Source organism: Clarias gariepinus, chromosome 1, assembly GCF_024256425.1.
Source record: "Clarias gariepinus isolate MV-2021 ecotype Netherlands chromosome 1, CGAR_prim_01v2, whole genome shotgun sequence".
In the NCBI taxonomy this organism is placed as follows: domain Eukaryota; kingdom Metazoa; phylum Chordata; class Actinopteri; order Siluriformes; family Clariidae; genus Clarias; species Clarias gariepinus.
Genome location: NC_071100.1, coordinates 46,206,159 through 46,222,917, shown reverse-complemented (window position 1 = coordinate 46,222,917; position 16,759 = coordinate 46,206,159). Strand labels below are relative to the sequence as shown.

At 40.3% G+C, this 16,759-nt stretch overlaps 1 protein-coding gene across 1 annotated transcript in view; it reads right to left on the bottom strand.

Moving 5' to 3' along the window:
* epha4b (eph receptor A4b) overlaps window positions 1-16,759 on the bottom strand; it is a 104,783-nt gene that overhangs the window by 22,685 nt on the left and 65,339 nt on the right. Inside the window, exon 8 of the mRNA XM_053501975.1 lies at window positions 15,927-16,035. Within this exon, the coding sequence (XP_053357950.1) occupies window positions 15,927-16,035 (109 nt within the window). The remainder of the gene's footprint in view (window positions 1-15,926; window positions 16,036-16,759) is intronic.

The following is a 16,759-nucleotide window of genomic DNA, read 5'->3' as shown; positions in this document are numbered from 1 at the left end:
ATTTTGTTCAGTTGTATCACTTAGTAAAAACTCTTGTCATTTTTTACAATCTTTTTTAAAATGTTCTATTGTAATACTTAGTTTATCTGTACCTTGTTTACAACAACCAATTGCATAGTGACTATGGTGAGCTGAACATTGTATTACATACATGAGGGCCGTTCAAGTCAAACCAGGATTTTTTTTTTTTTGGCCAAGAAATTACCAACAGACAAACTTACTTTTATTGATTTTTTATTTTTTACATGATGCGTTCAAGTCAAACTGGGACTTTTAAAAGTAGAAACGTCCTGTATTTCTCTATATAATTACCTAATACACTATTGCACTTAATCCCAGTCTCACTAGTGCTTGGATACCATCAAGAAAGAAAGTTTTCTCTGGTTCATTTCTGAAACTCTGGCCTCCCAGGAACTCCTTTAATGGCACAAAACATGTGGAAATAGCTTGAAGCGAGATTAGGTCACAATTCCTACACACAGATGCGTCTCTTCTGCAAATTGCAGACAAGTTATCCATTAATTTTCTAAAATAAGCCGTTCCACTGGTTGAAAGTTGAATGGGAAGAACCGCATGAGGGAGTTCATGGGTGTACAGCTTTCTAAAACTTTACATTTTACTGCAGCTAATGTCTCACGCCTTTATTTACCGAGAATTTCCTCACCAGTCCCGGTTTCATTTGTACGCTCTTCTTATTTTCTTACAAATTGTGATCTGTAACCCATTTATTTTATTTTTTTTACTGTACAAATGAACTAAGTATTAGTTTTTACTAAGTGATACAATAAAACAAATCAAAAATGCAGTGGATCTCACGTAAATGAATTTTTGTTTCTTTTTTTTTAACATAACAAAGATAATAGAAAGGAAATGAAAACCTCCAAATCTTTATTTGTTTCATAACCCAGCCCTTGCTTGTATTAAAAGTTCGGCTTGGAAATCACCGTCCTGTAATTCGGTTTGTTCGACTCGTACAGGTTCCTCTCAGCATATGTTCATCCAAATTTAAAGCGTATAAATCACTCACGGGTGAAGGAGAACAAGGGAAGGAAAGCGAAGACAGGAGACGATTGAACCGCAGATTAGCGTTTCCTCGACAGGTACGGAATTAATCATGACATTGTTTGCTAACAGCGTGAAGTCTGGACGCGAATGATTAGTATGGAAATGTATTCAGTCCTGGTGATAAACACACACACACAAATGCGTGCGATCAAAATCCATCTAGAGCTTTACACTTTAATATCGTAACTCTGCGTCTGTGTGCGTGTGTGTGTGTGTGTGTGTGTTTGTGTGTGTGTGTTTGTGTGCAAGTATGTGGGAGAGACGTGTTTGTGTCCATCAAAAGCCCTTGAATTTTTTTTTTTTCCAAAACACTGCGAGTGTATTCTCTCATTTCAGTTTACACATCTTGAGACCAACTTCGTCCTACACACACAGAGAGACAAACTCTCGAGGGGATCCATCTGTCCAGCCAATTAGTCATGTTTACATGATTTCCAGCTGGTGTTTGAATCAGTCAAATAAAATCAGTATCAAACCCGAGTTGAGCTCTACTGCATTGAGTTTTGTTTGTGTGTGTGTGTGTGTGTCAGTGCGACACTCCAGCTAGCTGGCTGTATCTGCAACATTCCAACCACAGCATGTTCTCTTGCTTGCCCTTATAAATCATAAATTAACATCTGAATCGCTGGGGAATTTAATCTCAACAAAATCGTAATAAACAGACGTGAAACAAGCCTAGATAAGAATTTACGCAGATGAAATTTATATAACCGTTTCCTCCTGGGATGTACAGAACCTTTTTTTTTTGGGTAATATATTCACTCTTCCTATTTACATGCATTTTTTAAATATATATTTAAATTACTCAACGACAAGGAGGCGATCTGACCTTCTTACTGTTTTTTAAAGTTGATTCTTTTCCAAAAAATGTCATGTATTCCATGGCAATTTGCCAACAAGAGAAACGTTTTAAAAATTTTTAATTAAAAAGTCATATTCTAGATCAATTCATAATCGCATTTAATATTGTGTGACATTTACAAGGTCACGCCGTTTTTAAAAAAAATACTGCATCGCCTTTCAAAAAAAAAAAAAAGAAGATAATTAAATAAATAAATAATTAAATAGAATGCTGGTTTGGAGTTGAGGTTTTCTAATCTAGGTATCCCATCATTCCAGTGTAGCACCTTCGCACCAGGTGCCAATATCCACCTTGCCCTGTCCTTGAACCGTGTGTTTGTGTGAGGGTGCATGTGGGGCGAATGTGCGTGCACCGCAATGTTCTGTCCCCAATCCCTGCCGATGTATCTCGGCTTCAGCAGAGCATCTTCTCTCTCGTTCTTGCCTTCTCTCTCCGAGCTGTGCGAACTCCATTTGCATATCAATTTAGATTTCTCCCTGCAACATGCTGTCAGTCGAGAGTCGTTTTTCTTGCCACCGCTGTGTCTCGTCCTCCTGGGGAACTCACCGCTACTGTTACTTCAGCATGCTTTTCTTTAAATATATATCCTTTAATATACTGTATATTTCCTTCCTCATCTCCACATCTGCCTCCGTCCACTGGTAGCCTCTCTGTTTATTTGCTCTTTCCCTCTCTTCTGTGAGAGAGCAAAGGAAAAGTGCACAGAATCCAGCTGTTATCTTCGATCATGTCGACGTTGGTGTTACAGTGTCGGGTTTACTTCTATTATTCGGATTTACCTCTGTTTAGGGTGAATCTGGACTCACATGACCTTTTTCCAAGTCTAGTTTTTGTTCTCCCTTACAAGCCAAACCTTTTTTTTTAATGAGTCTCACTAACAAGTGGTTTTCTTATAGCTACACAGCTGTTTAGTTCCAATCCCGTGAATTGTATGCTTATGGAAATGCTCTTACTTTCACTTTTAAACAATGATCTGATTTCTAATGTTAGTTTTTCACAATGCAACTTTACCACACATACAGGTATCTGTTGAAAATTCACATTTCTTTGACTTACAGATTAAAGGAGAGCTTTGACAAAAACCAGAGATTGTCAGCGAGTGTGTCTGCGGTGAGAACCAGAAATACAGTGGCTTGCAAAAGTATTCGGCCCCCTTGAACTTTTCCACATTTTGTCACATTACAGCCACAAACATGAATCAATTTTATTGGAATTCCACGTGAAAGACCAATACAAAGTGGTGTACACGTGAGAAGTGGAACGACATTTTTCGCAAATAAATAACTGCAAAGTGGGGGGTCTGAGTGCAGTCAGTTGCCCATAGACATTGCCCGATGAGTGCTAATGACTAAACAGAGTGCACCTGTGTGTAATCTAATGTCAGTACAAATACAGCGGCTCTGTGACGGCCTCAGAGGTTGTCTAAGAGAATATTGGGAGCAACAGCACCATGAAGTCCAAAGAACACACCAGACAGGTCAGGGATAAAGTTATTGAGAAATTTAAAGCAGGCTTAGACTACAAAAAGATTTCCAAATCCTTGAACATCCCACAGAGCACTGTTCAAGCGATCATTCAGAAATGGAAGGAGTATGGCACAACTGTAAACCTACCAAGACAAGGCTGTCCACCTAAACTCACAGACCAAACAAGGAGAGCGCTGATCAGAAATGCAGCCAAGAAGCCCATGGTGACTCTGGACGAGCTGCAGAGATCTACAGCTCAGGTGGGGCCATCTGTCCATACAGTAGGACAACTATTAGTCGTGCACTGCACAAAGTTGGCCTTTATGGAAGAGTGGCAAGAAGAAAGCCATTGTTAACAGAAAACCATAAGAAGTCCCATTTGCAGTTTGCCACAAGCCATGTGGGGGACACAGCAAACATGTGGAAGAAGGTGCTCTGGTCAGATGAGACCAAAATGGAACTTTTTGGCCAAAATGCAAAACGCTATGTGTGGCGGAAAACTAACACTGCACATCACTCTGAACACACCATCCCCACTGTCAAATATGGTGGCAGCATCATGCTCTGGGGGTGCTTCTCTTTAGCAGGGACAGGGAAGCTGGTCAGAGTTGATGGGAAGTTGGATGGAGCCAAATACAGGGCAAACTTGGAAGAAAACCTTTTGGAGTCTGCAAAAGACTTGAGACTGAGGCGGAGGTTCAGCTTCCAGCAGGCCAACGACCCTAAACATAAAGGCAGGGCAACAATGGAATGGTTTAAAACAAAACATATCCATGTGTTAGAATGGCCCAGTAAAAGTCCAGATCTAAATCCAATCGAGAATCTGTGGCAAGATCTGAAAACTGCTGTTCACAAACGCTGTCCATCTAATCTGACTAAGCTGGAGCTGTTTTGCAAAGAAGAATGGGCAAGGATTTCAGTCTCTATATGTGAAAAGCTGGTAGAGACATACCCTAAAAGACTGGCAGCTGTAATTGCAGCAAAAGATGGTTCTACAAAGTATTGACTCAGGGGGGTGAATAATTACGCACACACCACTTTTCAGTTATTCATTTGCAAAAAAATTTTGGAATCATGTATGATTTTCGTTCCACTTCTCACGTGTACACCACTTTGTATTGGTCTTTCACGTGGAGTTCCAATAAAATTGATTCATGTATGTGGCTGTAATGTGACAAAATGCCGAATACTTTTGCAAGCCACGGTATTCACCAATCTTGTGGGTTTTGCAAATGATGAGAATGAGGTGTGGTTGCACAGGAACGACGAGAGACGAGGTATGCGCAAGTTGTGTGAGGGACAAAGCAAGGAATTTCTCATTGGTTAGAGTCAGGAGAGCTCTCAGACTTTTGGGAAATGTTTCCGGAGTGAGTCTACTAGTGCCGGGAGATCGTTACTAGAGAAATCCATTGATTTTTTTTCTTGGAAATAGTTCACAAAAACAATTGACATGTCCAATAATTCCGTAGCTTTTCGGCGAGATTAAGGAGAAGATTTGTGAGTTTGAAAAGAGCCTTATGAGAGCCCAGGAAGTCCAGGAAATCTCAAGACGAACGCCAAATTTCTCGCCAAAATCACTCTCAATGTTATTTCTCGTCAGACTCTTGTATGTATGAAATTGGTCTAAGTGATCTCAATTCATGATTTTTTAATGACCTTGCCGCTATCCTTTCAGGTTTTAGTAATGCGTCGGCCAGTTCTTAACCCAATTCCAGCCATTTCAGCAATCTCCTTAGTTGTTATCTTTGCTTAAAAATGGTCAATAAATTGACCCTCCTGAAACATAGTAACAGCTCGTCCACAACCACAGGATATGTATTCCACCGTGGTTGTTTAAGAAATCCACTGCAACAGATATGTAAAATATTAACCTCTGCAGTATTTAAAGGCTATTTTAATATACTCGTCATATCGTCTAGGGTCCTAGGTCAACTCCAAAGGACTATTTTGGGTCCAGGGTCGCAGGGGGCTTGGAGCCTATCCTAGGAGACTTAGGGCACGAGGCAGGGTACACCCTGGACAGGGTGCCAATCCATCACAGGGCACACACAAATACACCCACTCACTCACACACCATGGGCAATTTGAGAACAACAATTAACCTAACCTAAATGTCTTTGGACTGTGGGAGGAAACTGGAGTACCCGGAGGAAACCCACCAAGCACGGGAAGAATATGCAAACTCCATGCACACAGAGATGGGAATCGAACCCGGACCCTGGAGGTGCAAGACGACAGTGCTAACCACTGCACCACCGTGCCACCCAATATCATTACATGCAGCTAAAATAAATACAACCTAAATGCAACAGTGTTACCTAGCATTCGTTGGAAAAGGATACTGAAAACCTTGCAAGTACATAGCTCGATTGATCTTCATGGGTAGTGACGGTATTTTCATGTGTCTACAGTGTCTTGTGAGTGTCGAATGCTCCTGCGTGTGATCTTATTTTCCCATGCTAGTTCTGAGTAAGGCCCTGATCTTGATCAGAAAAGCCCTTCCTTTTAAAACATAAAGCCTAGAGCAGAGACAAAAAGCGAAATGGAGACATGAGCAAAGATGGAGATGAAACACACGGATCCGAGAACGACTTTAAAATGTCCTGGAAGCACAATAAATATGGACGGGCTGGGCCTTTGAAGGTGTATGAATGAGCCGTCATGCATATTGATCTAATGGATGTTCAAAGAAAAATCGAGATTCATGAAGACCAGAACTCGGCAAAACTGGCGTCGACTGATACAAAATGACATTATGGGTACAAGTCGTCTTTCGATATACTTCACCAGGCGAGCAGGGCTTTAGCGGGTCAATAAAAGAATGCTTCCAGTGATATAGTGGCGAGTGCGTTGCGGAGGAGACGTAAAAAAAAGGACAGCAGAAACATGAAGGAGGGTCGGGGTATCTCCTGCTGGCACTGCATTCATCTCCATTAAAAGCTCCCCAGTCTGATGTCCTTGCCAGCTGTCTGGGTTTGGCTCTCAATTAGAGCAGAAAAAAAAACAAACAAGGTTTCAGATATTCCCATGACTGACTAGCACTGCCCTTTCCACACGGATCACGGACTCCACCAAGATCATCTTGTAATGGATCTCGTTTCATACGGCATATAGAGTACAGTCAATCTTATTCGACAGTGGACGACTGTCACGACTGGAAACCGAGCTGGAATCCATTGCACTCATGAATTAATGGATAATCAGAAATGCTTTGATGTGATGCACAAGGCTCAGCTGAAAATGGAGGGATAATAAGCCTCCTGGGAAATTCGTCGGTCCTTAACCAGAATTTCCGTCCTCAACGAAAGCTACTTGCTAAATAAATGGCAGCAGAAGGGAGATTGATGTTACATTTTAATTGTGTTATTTTAGACTTGCAGGAAGCAAAACGGTGGCCTTAAAAAATACAGCGTGATTTAAAAAATGTTTTAATAAAATAATGAGTTTTTAAATTATTTATTATTAAATAAATATATATGATAAAAAAAATAATAAATCAGTCCAGGCCATATTATTAAGCACTGCTACTTTTGCATGAAAGACATCAGAGAGCACAGTTTTAAATTAACACTGTTTATGTAAAGGATTTTAATACTTATAAGATAATAGCATGTACTGGTATGTTCAGTTTATCCTTTACACCATGGGCATGATTTTAGTAATAGAATTAATTGTTTTATTTTATTAAGTTTTGCCCTTTCCGTGCTGTCGAGCACACCGGGTAACGGATTCCATCGTTTTTATAGGATTTTTTTATTAATTATTATTATTTTTTTTTAAACAGGGCCAGGTTGCTAATCCAACAGCAAAAACTCCTAGCGTTAAGGGCCTTTGGCAGAGGGTTAAGGGTCCATCAGTGTCAATGGCACGACTCAAATCCCTGACCCTTAGATCAGCAACCCAGAGCCGTAAGTCCCTGAGCCGCCAGCATTGTGTGATTTAATGTCCTGAAGCTTTAATAAAATTAAATGAACAATACACTTTAATTTAAATCATCATAAAATTTTTGCTAAACAAAAATAAATAAGTAATAGTAAATAATGAAAAAAAATTATTCTGTTAAGGTTGAATTAATTAAGTAAATTTACGTATATTAACTTGAAAATTTATTTATTTTAGTTAAAGTTTTTAGTTTAGTTTAGTTTTTACATAAATATTCATAATGTAAAATCCAACGTGTGTGCTGCTGGATCAAGTGCTAAACAATACTTATAGCGATTGATGTGATAATACAATACAACTAGGACTGTTTATGAAGGTGTGGAACCCGACTCTGAATACAAGGAACTTTCCAGATGTAAGTACTAATTCAATACAGCCCTAAATGGCAACTGGAATGCTTCCAGGATCCTACATTGTGAAAATCTGGCTATTAACAATAATAATAATAATAATAATAAAAAATTCAAGAAATGTATCCATTTAAATTTGCATTACTACTGTTCCTACTGTCTATTTAGTAATTCCTACTATCTAGTTCAAAGTCATTTGAAGAAATGCTGATGTTGTCTATGACAAGTTAGTGTCTCAGAGAAAGGAACAACACTCCCTGTCCATGGATGTTTATGAAACCCCTATTGGGATTCAAACAAATGAAAACCCTCATAATGTTTCTGATGAGTAATTTTCCGCACAATGCACCTTTCTGTCCCTCTCTATAAGTATAAGTTGCTGTATAATCCCCAGGACATATTGCAGTTTATGATCTAAGCAACCCTGTTCTCCTGATGCTCACATCCACCTCAATGTGTTAAAACCTGGCTTCACTTCCTCTCCGCTGAAAGCCATGAAAGACGAGCTCTTGAAAGGGCATGACGCAACACCACCATGTCCACCTATAATGCCTAATTGTCCGATTTGATTACCTGGTGTTTGGGGCGGCTTTAAAAAAAAGAGCTGCATCCCCTTTCACTAATAAAGCACTGACCTTGAGATAAATGCCAGCTCAGACAAACGAAGCCAACAGGAGCCTAAATGATATGAGTGTTCTTGTTTTTTTTAATAAAATTATTATTTCATTTTTATGTAGCCACAGACAGTGAAGAACATGGTGCATATTTCCCTTAGACTTTCATATCATCTTTAAGCACATTACAATGACGTAAAATTGTCTGGTCAGCTCTCACTAATCGAATTACTTGAATACAGAACACGGCATAGCGAGAACATAGTGTCCGTGTGCCAACTAGTGTTATGCAGCGTGAGAGAGATGTCCGGAGAGAAAGGCAGAGGACATGACATTGCAAGCGCGAGCATATCTCCAGCTCCACATTTTCGGAAGGCTGTAATGCTTTAGTCACGGTGGCTGACGGAGGCAATGATTTGTACCGACGACAGGCCTTTAGGGCAGATTCGCTGATTTGGAACACTTGCCCGTGTCAGAGCCCGGGTCGTGGCGAATGGCTTTATTCGTCCTGAGTGGCTCATGATGTTAACAGCAATCAGAAGGATCTGCAAGCATTAAAAGGCTACAGGGGTTTAGCTATATGACGTGCTTATCATATAATAAGGGCTCAGGCGAAAGTGAAATCTATAGCCCGTGCCTTGTCGTCATCCTTTTTTTCATTTCATCTCCCTGATGTCCTGCTAATAAAGTAGACCTGGACGCTATCCAGTGCACACTACTTTAAAGAAGAAGATTCATTCCAAAGTCATTATTAGGAAAGGAAGCGAGATTAAATGGAGATGTCGGACAAATGCACGGCCACGTCTCCAAAGGGTGCAAGGGGAAAACATTCAATTTGGAGCCTATTCATTAGGGTAATTGTGGACGCGGAAAGGCGATAATGAGATAGGGAGGCCAGCGCACGAGGGCAGGTTTTTACTAGTTTGATTCAGTACTAGCCAATTAATAAGGACACTCAACCACAGCAGGCTGACCGGGACGCCCGTGTATGCAAGGCTAGCAATAAAAATCTCATTTGCGAGGCCCGGCGAAAGAGCTTACGCCGAACAGTGACGAAGCACTATGGGAGCTCTTTTTCAAATGACCATGGATATCATCAAAGGATGGCTCTCACGGTTACCCAGCTCGGATCAGGCGCTGACGTGTAATGAGAATGGAAGATCAAAACGGCGACGGGAGTGTTAGAAAAGAAAGGAAAAAACTTTCCCTGAGGTTAGGACAGTAACATAACACAGACATCAGACAGCATCAAGGGAAAAGAAAAAAAAAAAAAAAGGTGGTACCATGTACAATCTTGAAACGCATGAAATATGTCCATATTGAGATGAGAGCCTCGCTGATGGCTCAGAAATGCTGTCGAAGATGACATCAGCGTTAAGGCTTTGAAAAGCAGACCAAGTAAAAATGTAGGTCTATATATATTGTCCCAAAAAAGGTGTTACAGCCAACATATTAACTTAGCGGATAAGCTGTACAGTTTTTTTTTTTTATTATTATTTATTTTATTTAAGTGTGTATGCTAACTCTTTGCTTATTTGCCTTCTTGTGTGCCGTTGGCACTTTGCCATAGTTTTCAGTCAATACATCAGGCTAGCCATGTAAAGATACACATTTACGATACCCGTAGGCTGTTTTAACATTTACGCTGGTCGTAAGCCGCTCCATCAAATTAAAAGAAAGAGGAATCCGTAAAAGTGTTAGCATGAATGTTAGCAGAAGACAGTCTCAAGTCTTCATACTGTAGCAGTAGAACAATGCCTCTCACTCCAATTTGTGAAACCATTTGCCAGTTTCATTCTGTCGATTGTACTCCAAAGGCATTGCTTCTCACTTTCCAGCATTGGCACCTTTCCTTCCGGCACAGACGAGTTAAAAAAAAGAAAAAAAAAAAGTGCTGCACAAGCATAGCTCTGGCTGATGATGAGAAAACGTGAAGTTTCCCAGACACTCAACTGGCATGCCAATTTCTACATTCCTAGAGCCAGATTGGTTATTACCAAGAAACTTGGAGTTCGGGGCCAGTCTAATTGAGGAAAATATGTATAATGTCAGAGGTATGAAAGTCATCCAACGCTTTAATGTTTTGTTTTCCTCAGGTTCTAAGGATAATTAGCATACAAATGTGCATCTGTTTTACATACAGCTTCATCATCATTATATATCAGGTTTAACCCAAGGCATGGACCAGATGCTCCACTTTAAGAGCGCTGCACTAACATAGAAGATTTTCTTCCTTTAGATAAGACGGAATTTGAAGGTCTTCCAGGGGACTTCACACTTAATTATAAAGACATGTTAATCTATAGCAGGCATCCAAAAAGACAAACCGTTTTTATGCTTCTCACAAACTCTCAGTGCACTGCATGACAAGTAAAGCTTTCGTAACAAACTACCGAATATAGTGCAGTCGGTGATGGCCCCAACAACCTATTTCAAACCAAACTTTGTGTTTCATATACTGGTATTCTTCTTTAAATTTTAACACATGAATTCCTTAGTCTTTGGGTCCGGTTTGACCCAGCAAAGTATTTCTGTATAGAACTCCAGGGTAGATCAACTTTAGATTTCTGAACATGAACTAGCTTGGCTTCTTCAGCAATCCACTTCTGCGGTTTATCCAGTCACATGAATTCACGTCAATTATTCATCTCAAGGCAGCTTGTCGGCCAAAAGACTACAGGGGTATGGGGCTAAAGACATTGATTTAAAAAGTTAGCCATGCCCTCATAAGCAATGAATTTCTTCTTGGGTCTTTACAAATTCAACTTGAATACCCCTGTCCTCGTTCAACCCTGCTTCTGAAGACACAGTGCCGCATCGAGATTAGCTCCAACTCCGATAGAACGCACCTTAGTCAGCAGAAGTTTTTCTTTAGAAGCACCTCGATTTTAAAAGGTGAAGTTAAGAATAAAGACTACAAAGCTGTAGATCTCCAGCAGCGCACTAGACAGTATACAAATTCGTCAAAATCAAACGTGGGTAGCCTGGATCTGGGGAAGTAGGGAGTATGGAAATAGCACTAACATTTTGCCAGGCCCACTGGGTAGGCTCGCGGGAGTTAGACACACTCTCCCACATCGTTAGCATTCAACTGGCAGATTTTAATTGCTTCTCCGGGAAACAGAACTAGAGAAAGAAAGGAACGAATCAGTCTGATGTGTGCTCACCATCTGGTAGCTCGGAGACTGGTAAAAAAAAAATTTATGTTCAAATGCAGCGCGGCATGCCAGGATGAACTTCCCGCGTGCTAGACAAGTAAATCAATGCTGTGAATTCTCACAACATGATATGCTTCTCCACTGGGAGCTGTTTGAGCCGGGAGAGGGGCTTGTTAGCGAGAATTGGCAGAGTCACAGTCCACTAGTCTGGACATCCTGCAATTTCAAGCCTGCTTCCGTGGAGGTAGTGCCATATGGAGATTAGCGCAACAGCTCCATTCAAGACTTAAAATCTGGCCACTTGGCAGTTCCATCCATCCATCCGTCCATTTTCTATACTGTTGATTCTATACAGAATCACGGGGGTCCTCAAGCATATCCCAGGAAACTTACAACAAAAGACAGGGTACACCCTGGATGAGGTGGCAACGCACTGTAATGCAAAATGGCAATCAACTTGGACTGCTTGTCTTTGGACTGTAGAAGGAAAACAGAGTACCAGTAAATACGGAAAGAACACACAAACACCAGGACAGAAATTTGAACCTCCAGCTTTGGAGGTGTGAGGAGACAGTATTAGCCACTAAGCTTGTCTATACCACTTAGTCCTGTATACATGGTCGCAAGTGGCCTGGAGCTTATCCCAGGAGACTTAGGGCATGAGGCGGAGTACACCCTGGACAGGGTGCCAATCCATCTGAAGTATCACACATATACACACTCATACACTTATTTACATACTAAGGGCAATTTAGGGAATGCCGATTAGCCTAATCTGCATGTCTTTGGTTTGTGGAAGGAAACCGGAGTACCCGAAGGAAACCCACCAATCATGGGGAGAACATGCAAACTTCATGCACATAGAGACAGGAATCAATCTTGGTTGGGAATCGAACCTGGTCGGGAATCAGGGACAGTGTAGGTCCAATAGTGCTAACCACTAAGTCACAACGCCACCCTACTGCTTCCCAGTAATATAAAAATTAAAACTATGGAGTTTATAGTAACTTTTATAGTAAACAATATTCCCTTTACAGTCTGAGAAGTGGCAAATACTAAAAGAAGACCTAGCCTGATAATGCACATAATAATGCGCACTGATAATAAAAAAAAATCATGATGGTATTTATAGACCCTGTGTACAGAAGTATACAAAGCATTTGAATGGACCATCTAGCAGAAATTAATCTGAAGGTGTAGCACTAGTCAAACTGAGTGGACTCTGAAGTGCTATAAACTTGAAGGCATTTCTCCTATTAAGAGTTTGTTGCACTTTAAAGAGAGTTCTAAGACTCTTACTGGCAGGAAATTTCTGGCAAAGCTCCTTGGTTGCTCCTCAGCGGTGATATGTCAATTAAAACAAGGCTCCTTAAGAGTTCCTTGGGATTTTAACTGGTCTCATTGGTACCCGATTATAAATGGAAACACTCTACTGTACTGTTCTACATACCAGCCTTAAGGGTTCCCTCAGGGAGCGGAAAAACTAACGCTACATTCATTCTGTCTGTTGTTGATTCACAATTGTGGTATCTGCAAAACTAATCGAGATCACTAGCAAAATTAGTGCCTTCACTGCATTCTAAAAGCTTGGAAACCCCTAACATGAATAATTGGCTTCTCCTGATTACCAGTCCCCAATTTCCCCCCAAATTACACATAGGAGAACAGCTCAAAACAAAAGATCTAGAACAAAAGATCTAGCATCTACTCACAAAAATGCTTTGGTTTAAAGGTTCTACATAAAATCTTTTTCCATTTCACCAAGGGTTCAAGATAGAACTAGTTAAAAAAGATAAATTAACTTTCTTGAGACCCCCCCTACCCAGTGAGAAACCAACTTCCTAAACCTAACAGATAAGATACATGCGTTTGGTTTGTTTCGTCCAAAGAAAGGGTTTCATATAGAACCTTCAGGGTCACAATTTTTTTTTTCATACCTCCTCCAAAACTGTCCAGAGCTGGGAGAGGGGATCTTCTCATATGAGGTCATAATGGGAAAAATCTAGTTGGCTTTTTTAATATTTATTATAATAATACAAAAAAATGTAAACCAACAAAAAAGGCAAGTGTTGTATTTAAATCATGTTGTTTTGTTTTGTACTCCTACACACTGGAGACTGAATTTTGCACAACAGGTGCCCTTTAAGTCGCCCCGTGGAGAAAACCTGCGAAAGACTGTTTTCAAACGCATTCAGGAAGCTATGAACACTTGTAATTGTAGTGTTCAAAGAACACTTGTAAGCGTTCAAAGATTTACACACTGTTTTGCTTCCAACAATAATGAGACAAAATCTTACAACAGTTCAGGAAAGTTCAAGCTTGGAAGCAAACAAAGAAAGTAAATGAGGGATGGAGGGAGACGGAGCGAGGAAAAGAAAATAGTTACAGTAGAAAGAAAGAAAGAAAGAAAGAAAGAAAGAAAGAACTCACTCACTCACTCACTCACTCACTCACTCACTCACTCACTCACTCACTCACTCACTCACTCACTCACTCACTCACTCACTCACTCACTCACTCACTCACTCACTCACTCACTCACTCACTCACTCACTCACTCACTCACTCACTCACTCACTCACTCACTCACTCACTCACTCTTTTAGCTTTTCGCTCTGTCTCGCTTTCCGCTCTGTCTCGCACTTCACGTCTCTTTTTCGGGTTGCTCAAGTGTTCTCTTTCATCTTCTCCGAGAACGCATACACACACACACATAAACATATGTTGTCCTCACTGTCTGGGGGCTTTTTGACAACCCCACCCCCCCAGTCTACTTCTCCAGGTTTCAGTCGCCTGAAGCTGAAAACAAAAAGAGCAGAAAGAACGTGAGGAATTCACGGTGGCCTGTCGGCGCGCGTGTGAAAGCTGCGGAGCGCCTGGTTTCAGCCTGGCACCTGACCAATAAATGTCATTTCTCCCTGTGTTCTCTTATCCGTCTTCTCTACTGAGAGAGAGATGGGAAGCATAAGAATGAAAACAGTGATTTGTGTGTGCTTTTTAGAAGCGTGTCCATCCCAGCTTGTAGTTTTAAAGGTTTCTCTTTATTTATATGTTAATAAGCCCAAGCCAGGTAGTTAAACTCTGGTTTTGTGTGCGTGTGTGTGTGTGTGTGCGCATTTTGGGTCTGATTAGGTCCAGCCTCAGTCAATCCCTAAATAGAGCACTCAGTGTGATAGGCAATCACCTCGGATCAATGCTAACATTTTTAGAGACTTCAATAAGAGCTGAGTATTCAGAGAATCACTATTTAATTCGGTCTGAGCGGATTCCTGAGCAAACGACTTACTCATGCGAGTCCTTTCAGCTTTTAGCTGTGTGTAAGGTACAAAAGACAAAAACAGCCAGACCAAAACAAATGCAGACAATTCTTTCCTGCACCTTAATAAGATTATCATTATTATTAACATAAATGTATGTAGGTGTTGATGATGTTTATGGAACAGAAGCTCCGACTGCGAGCTTTATTTAAATGCACTTGTTCAAGCACATGATCCTTTCTATATTAAACAGCTCGCTAAGATGAATGCGCCATGTTTCATGCACGAGGAGCGTCCCAGTCAAAATGGGACTTGTGATGAAATTTAGGGTAAAAAAAAAAAACACATAAAAACGCCACTTGGACATTACAGGAACTCGGCTGGGATTTATCGCCATTCCTACATGTTTGAGGGATTAAACCCTTGAGTTCCTTAGCACAAGCCGGGCAATGTGATGGAGTTACTTTAATTTTATTTTAAACAACTAAAGAAACATGAGTAAAAAAATAAAATAAAATATGGGTCACATATGATTATATGCTTTTATGGTTGTTTTCAGTTGTTTCTATTATGCAAGTTTGACATTTTTGCGACATCCTTCCCATGTTCCAGTAGCAGTAAAGCAGTAAAGTGTAGTAACTAATGATAACTTTGGTCCATAAAAGCTGTTTTTTTTATTAAGTTATTGACCAATGTTGGCTTCCTGGCACGTATCCATGCTGCTCGAATTTTAAGGGTGAAAGGAGTTCCTGGGAGGCCAGCATTTTTGACATGAAGCAGGCAGTCTGACCATGGCTCTGGTGTATTAAGAAACTAAGAAATTAAGAAACTTTATAAAACACTTTGTAAAAAAACAAATCATTAATAAAATTATTAAAACATCAGGTGTTAGTTTCCCGACAGTCTTCATCATGCTAAACTTGTTTTACTCATTTATTGGTAAAAATCAGCGACTGTTGATGACAGAACTGTTGTTTACAGCTGCTAAAGCCTAAGTGTAAAAAGGTATACATTTCTTATAATGGCACAAATTGTTATGTTTTGTATTTTGATACGTCTAATTAAAAACGTCTCAAAATATCCAACACTTCACAGAATCTTTAAATACATTATTTCACTCATTTTGAACTTCATAAGAAATTTTGGTGAATCAGAATGACAATGATTTGTAAATCCCTTAAACGCTGTTAAAGCTTCAGCCCAAAATCCTACCTTCCGCTCACGACGAAGCAGGTGACGAGGAAGACGAGCAGCACCACTCCTCCTGCTATCGACACCGCCAAGATGGTGGACTGGTTCGGATCTCCGATAGCCAGCATATCTAAAGGAAAGATAAATTAATTAATAGATCATCCCTCCATCTTTTAAAGAGAAAACATTTTATAAAATGGCCATGTCACAACCGCACATAGCTACAGAACTGGTCCTGGATGTTTCTCCACCGCTGCATGGATATTTTGTTAAATTTTTTTTTGTTGGGAGTCATTACTTAAAAATGTATCCATCGTTTATCAAGGCCGGGTTACGCATGAGAAAGTACCACTCTCTGGGAAAATGAAATGAATATCCTAAGCGACATAAATTGATTTCAAATTACATTCGCTAATGTTCAGCACACGGAGAGCTCTGCGCTAGATATGAAACGGCGCGGCACAAGACGACTAGGCAGGAAGCTGAAATATTTGTCGAAATATTAAAACGTGTAGTTGTAGTTGTTGACAATTTATACTTTTATCCAGTTTGTCCAGTTAGTGATTGAATGAGTTCAGGTTTACGACCAAGCCTGAAATGTGATCTTACACTGCAGGAGAGCTCGAAGACATTAACAAAACCCATTCCACGCATGCCGTATCACCCTCCAAGACAAAAGAACAAACGGATTTATGGCTTTTATTAATACACTGCAATGAGGCATGAGCTTAAGCACCTCATGTCTAATTAAAAGAGTAATTAACGTGATGGATGCACAGTATTAAAAAAGTGACCTTGGACCAAGAGCTGTAATTAGTCAAACATGCGCTGCAGGTGCTAGGTACAACACCGTA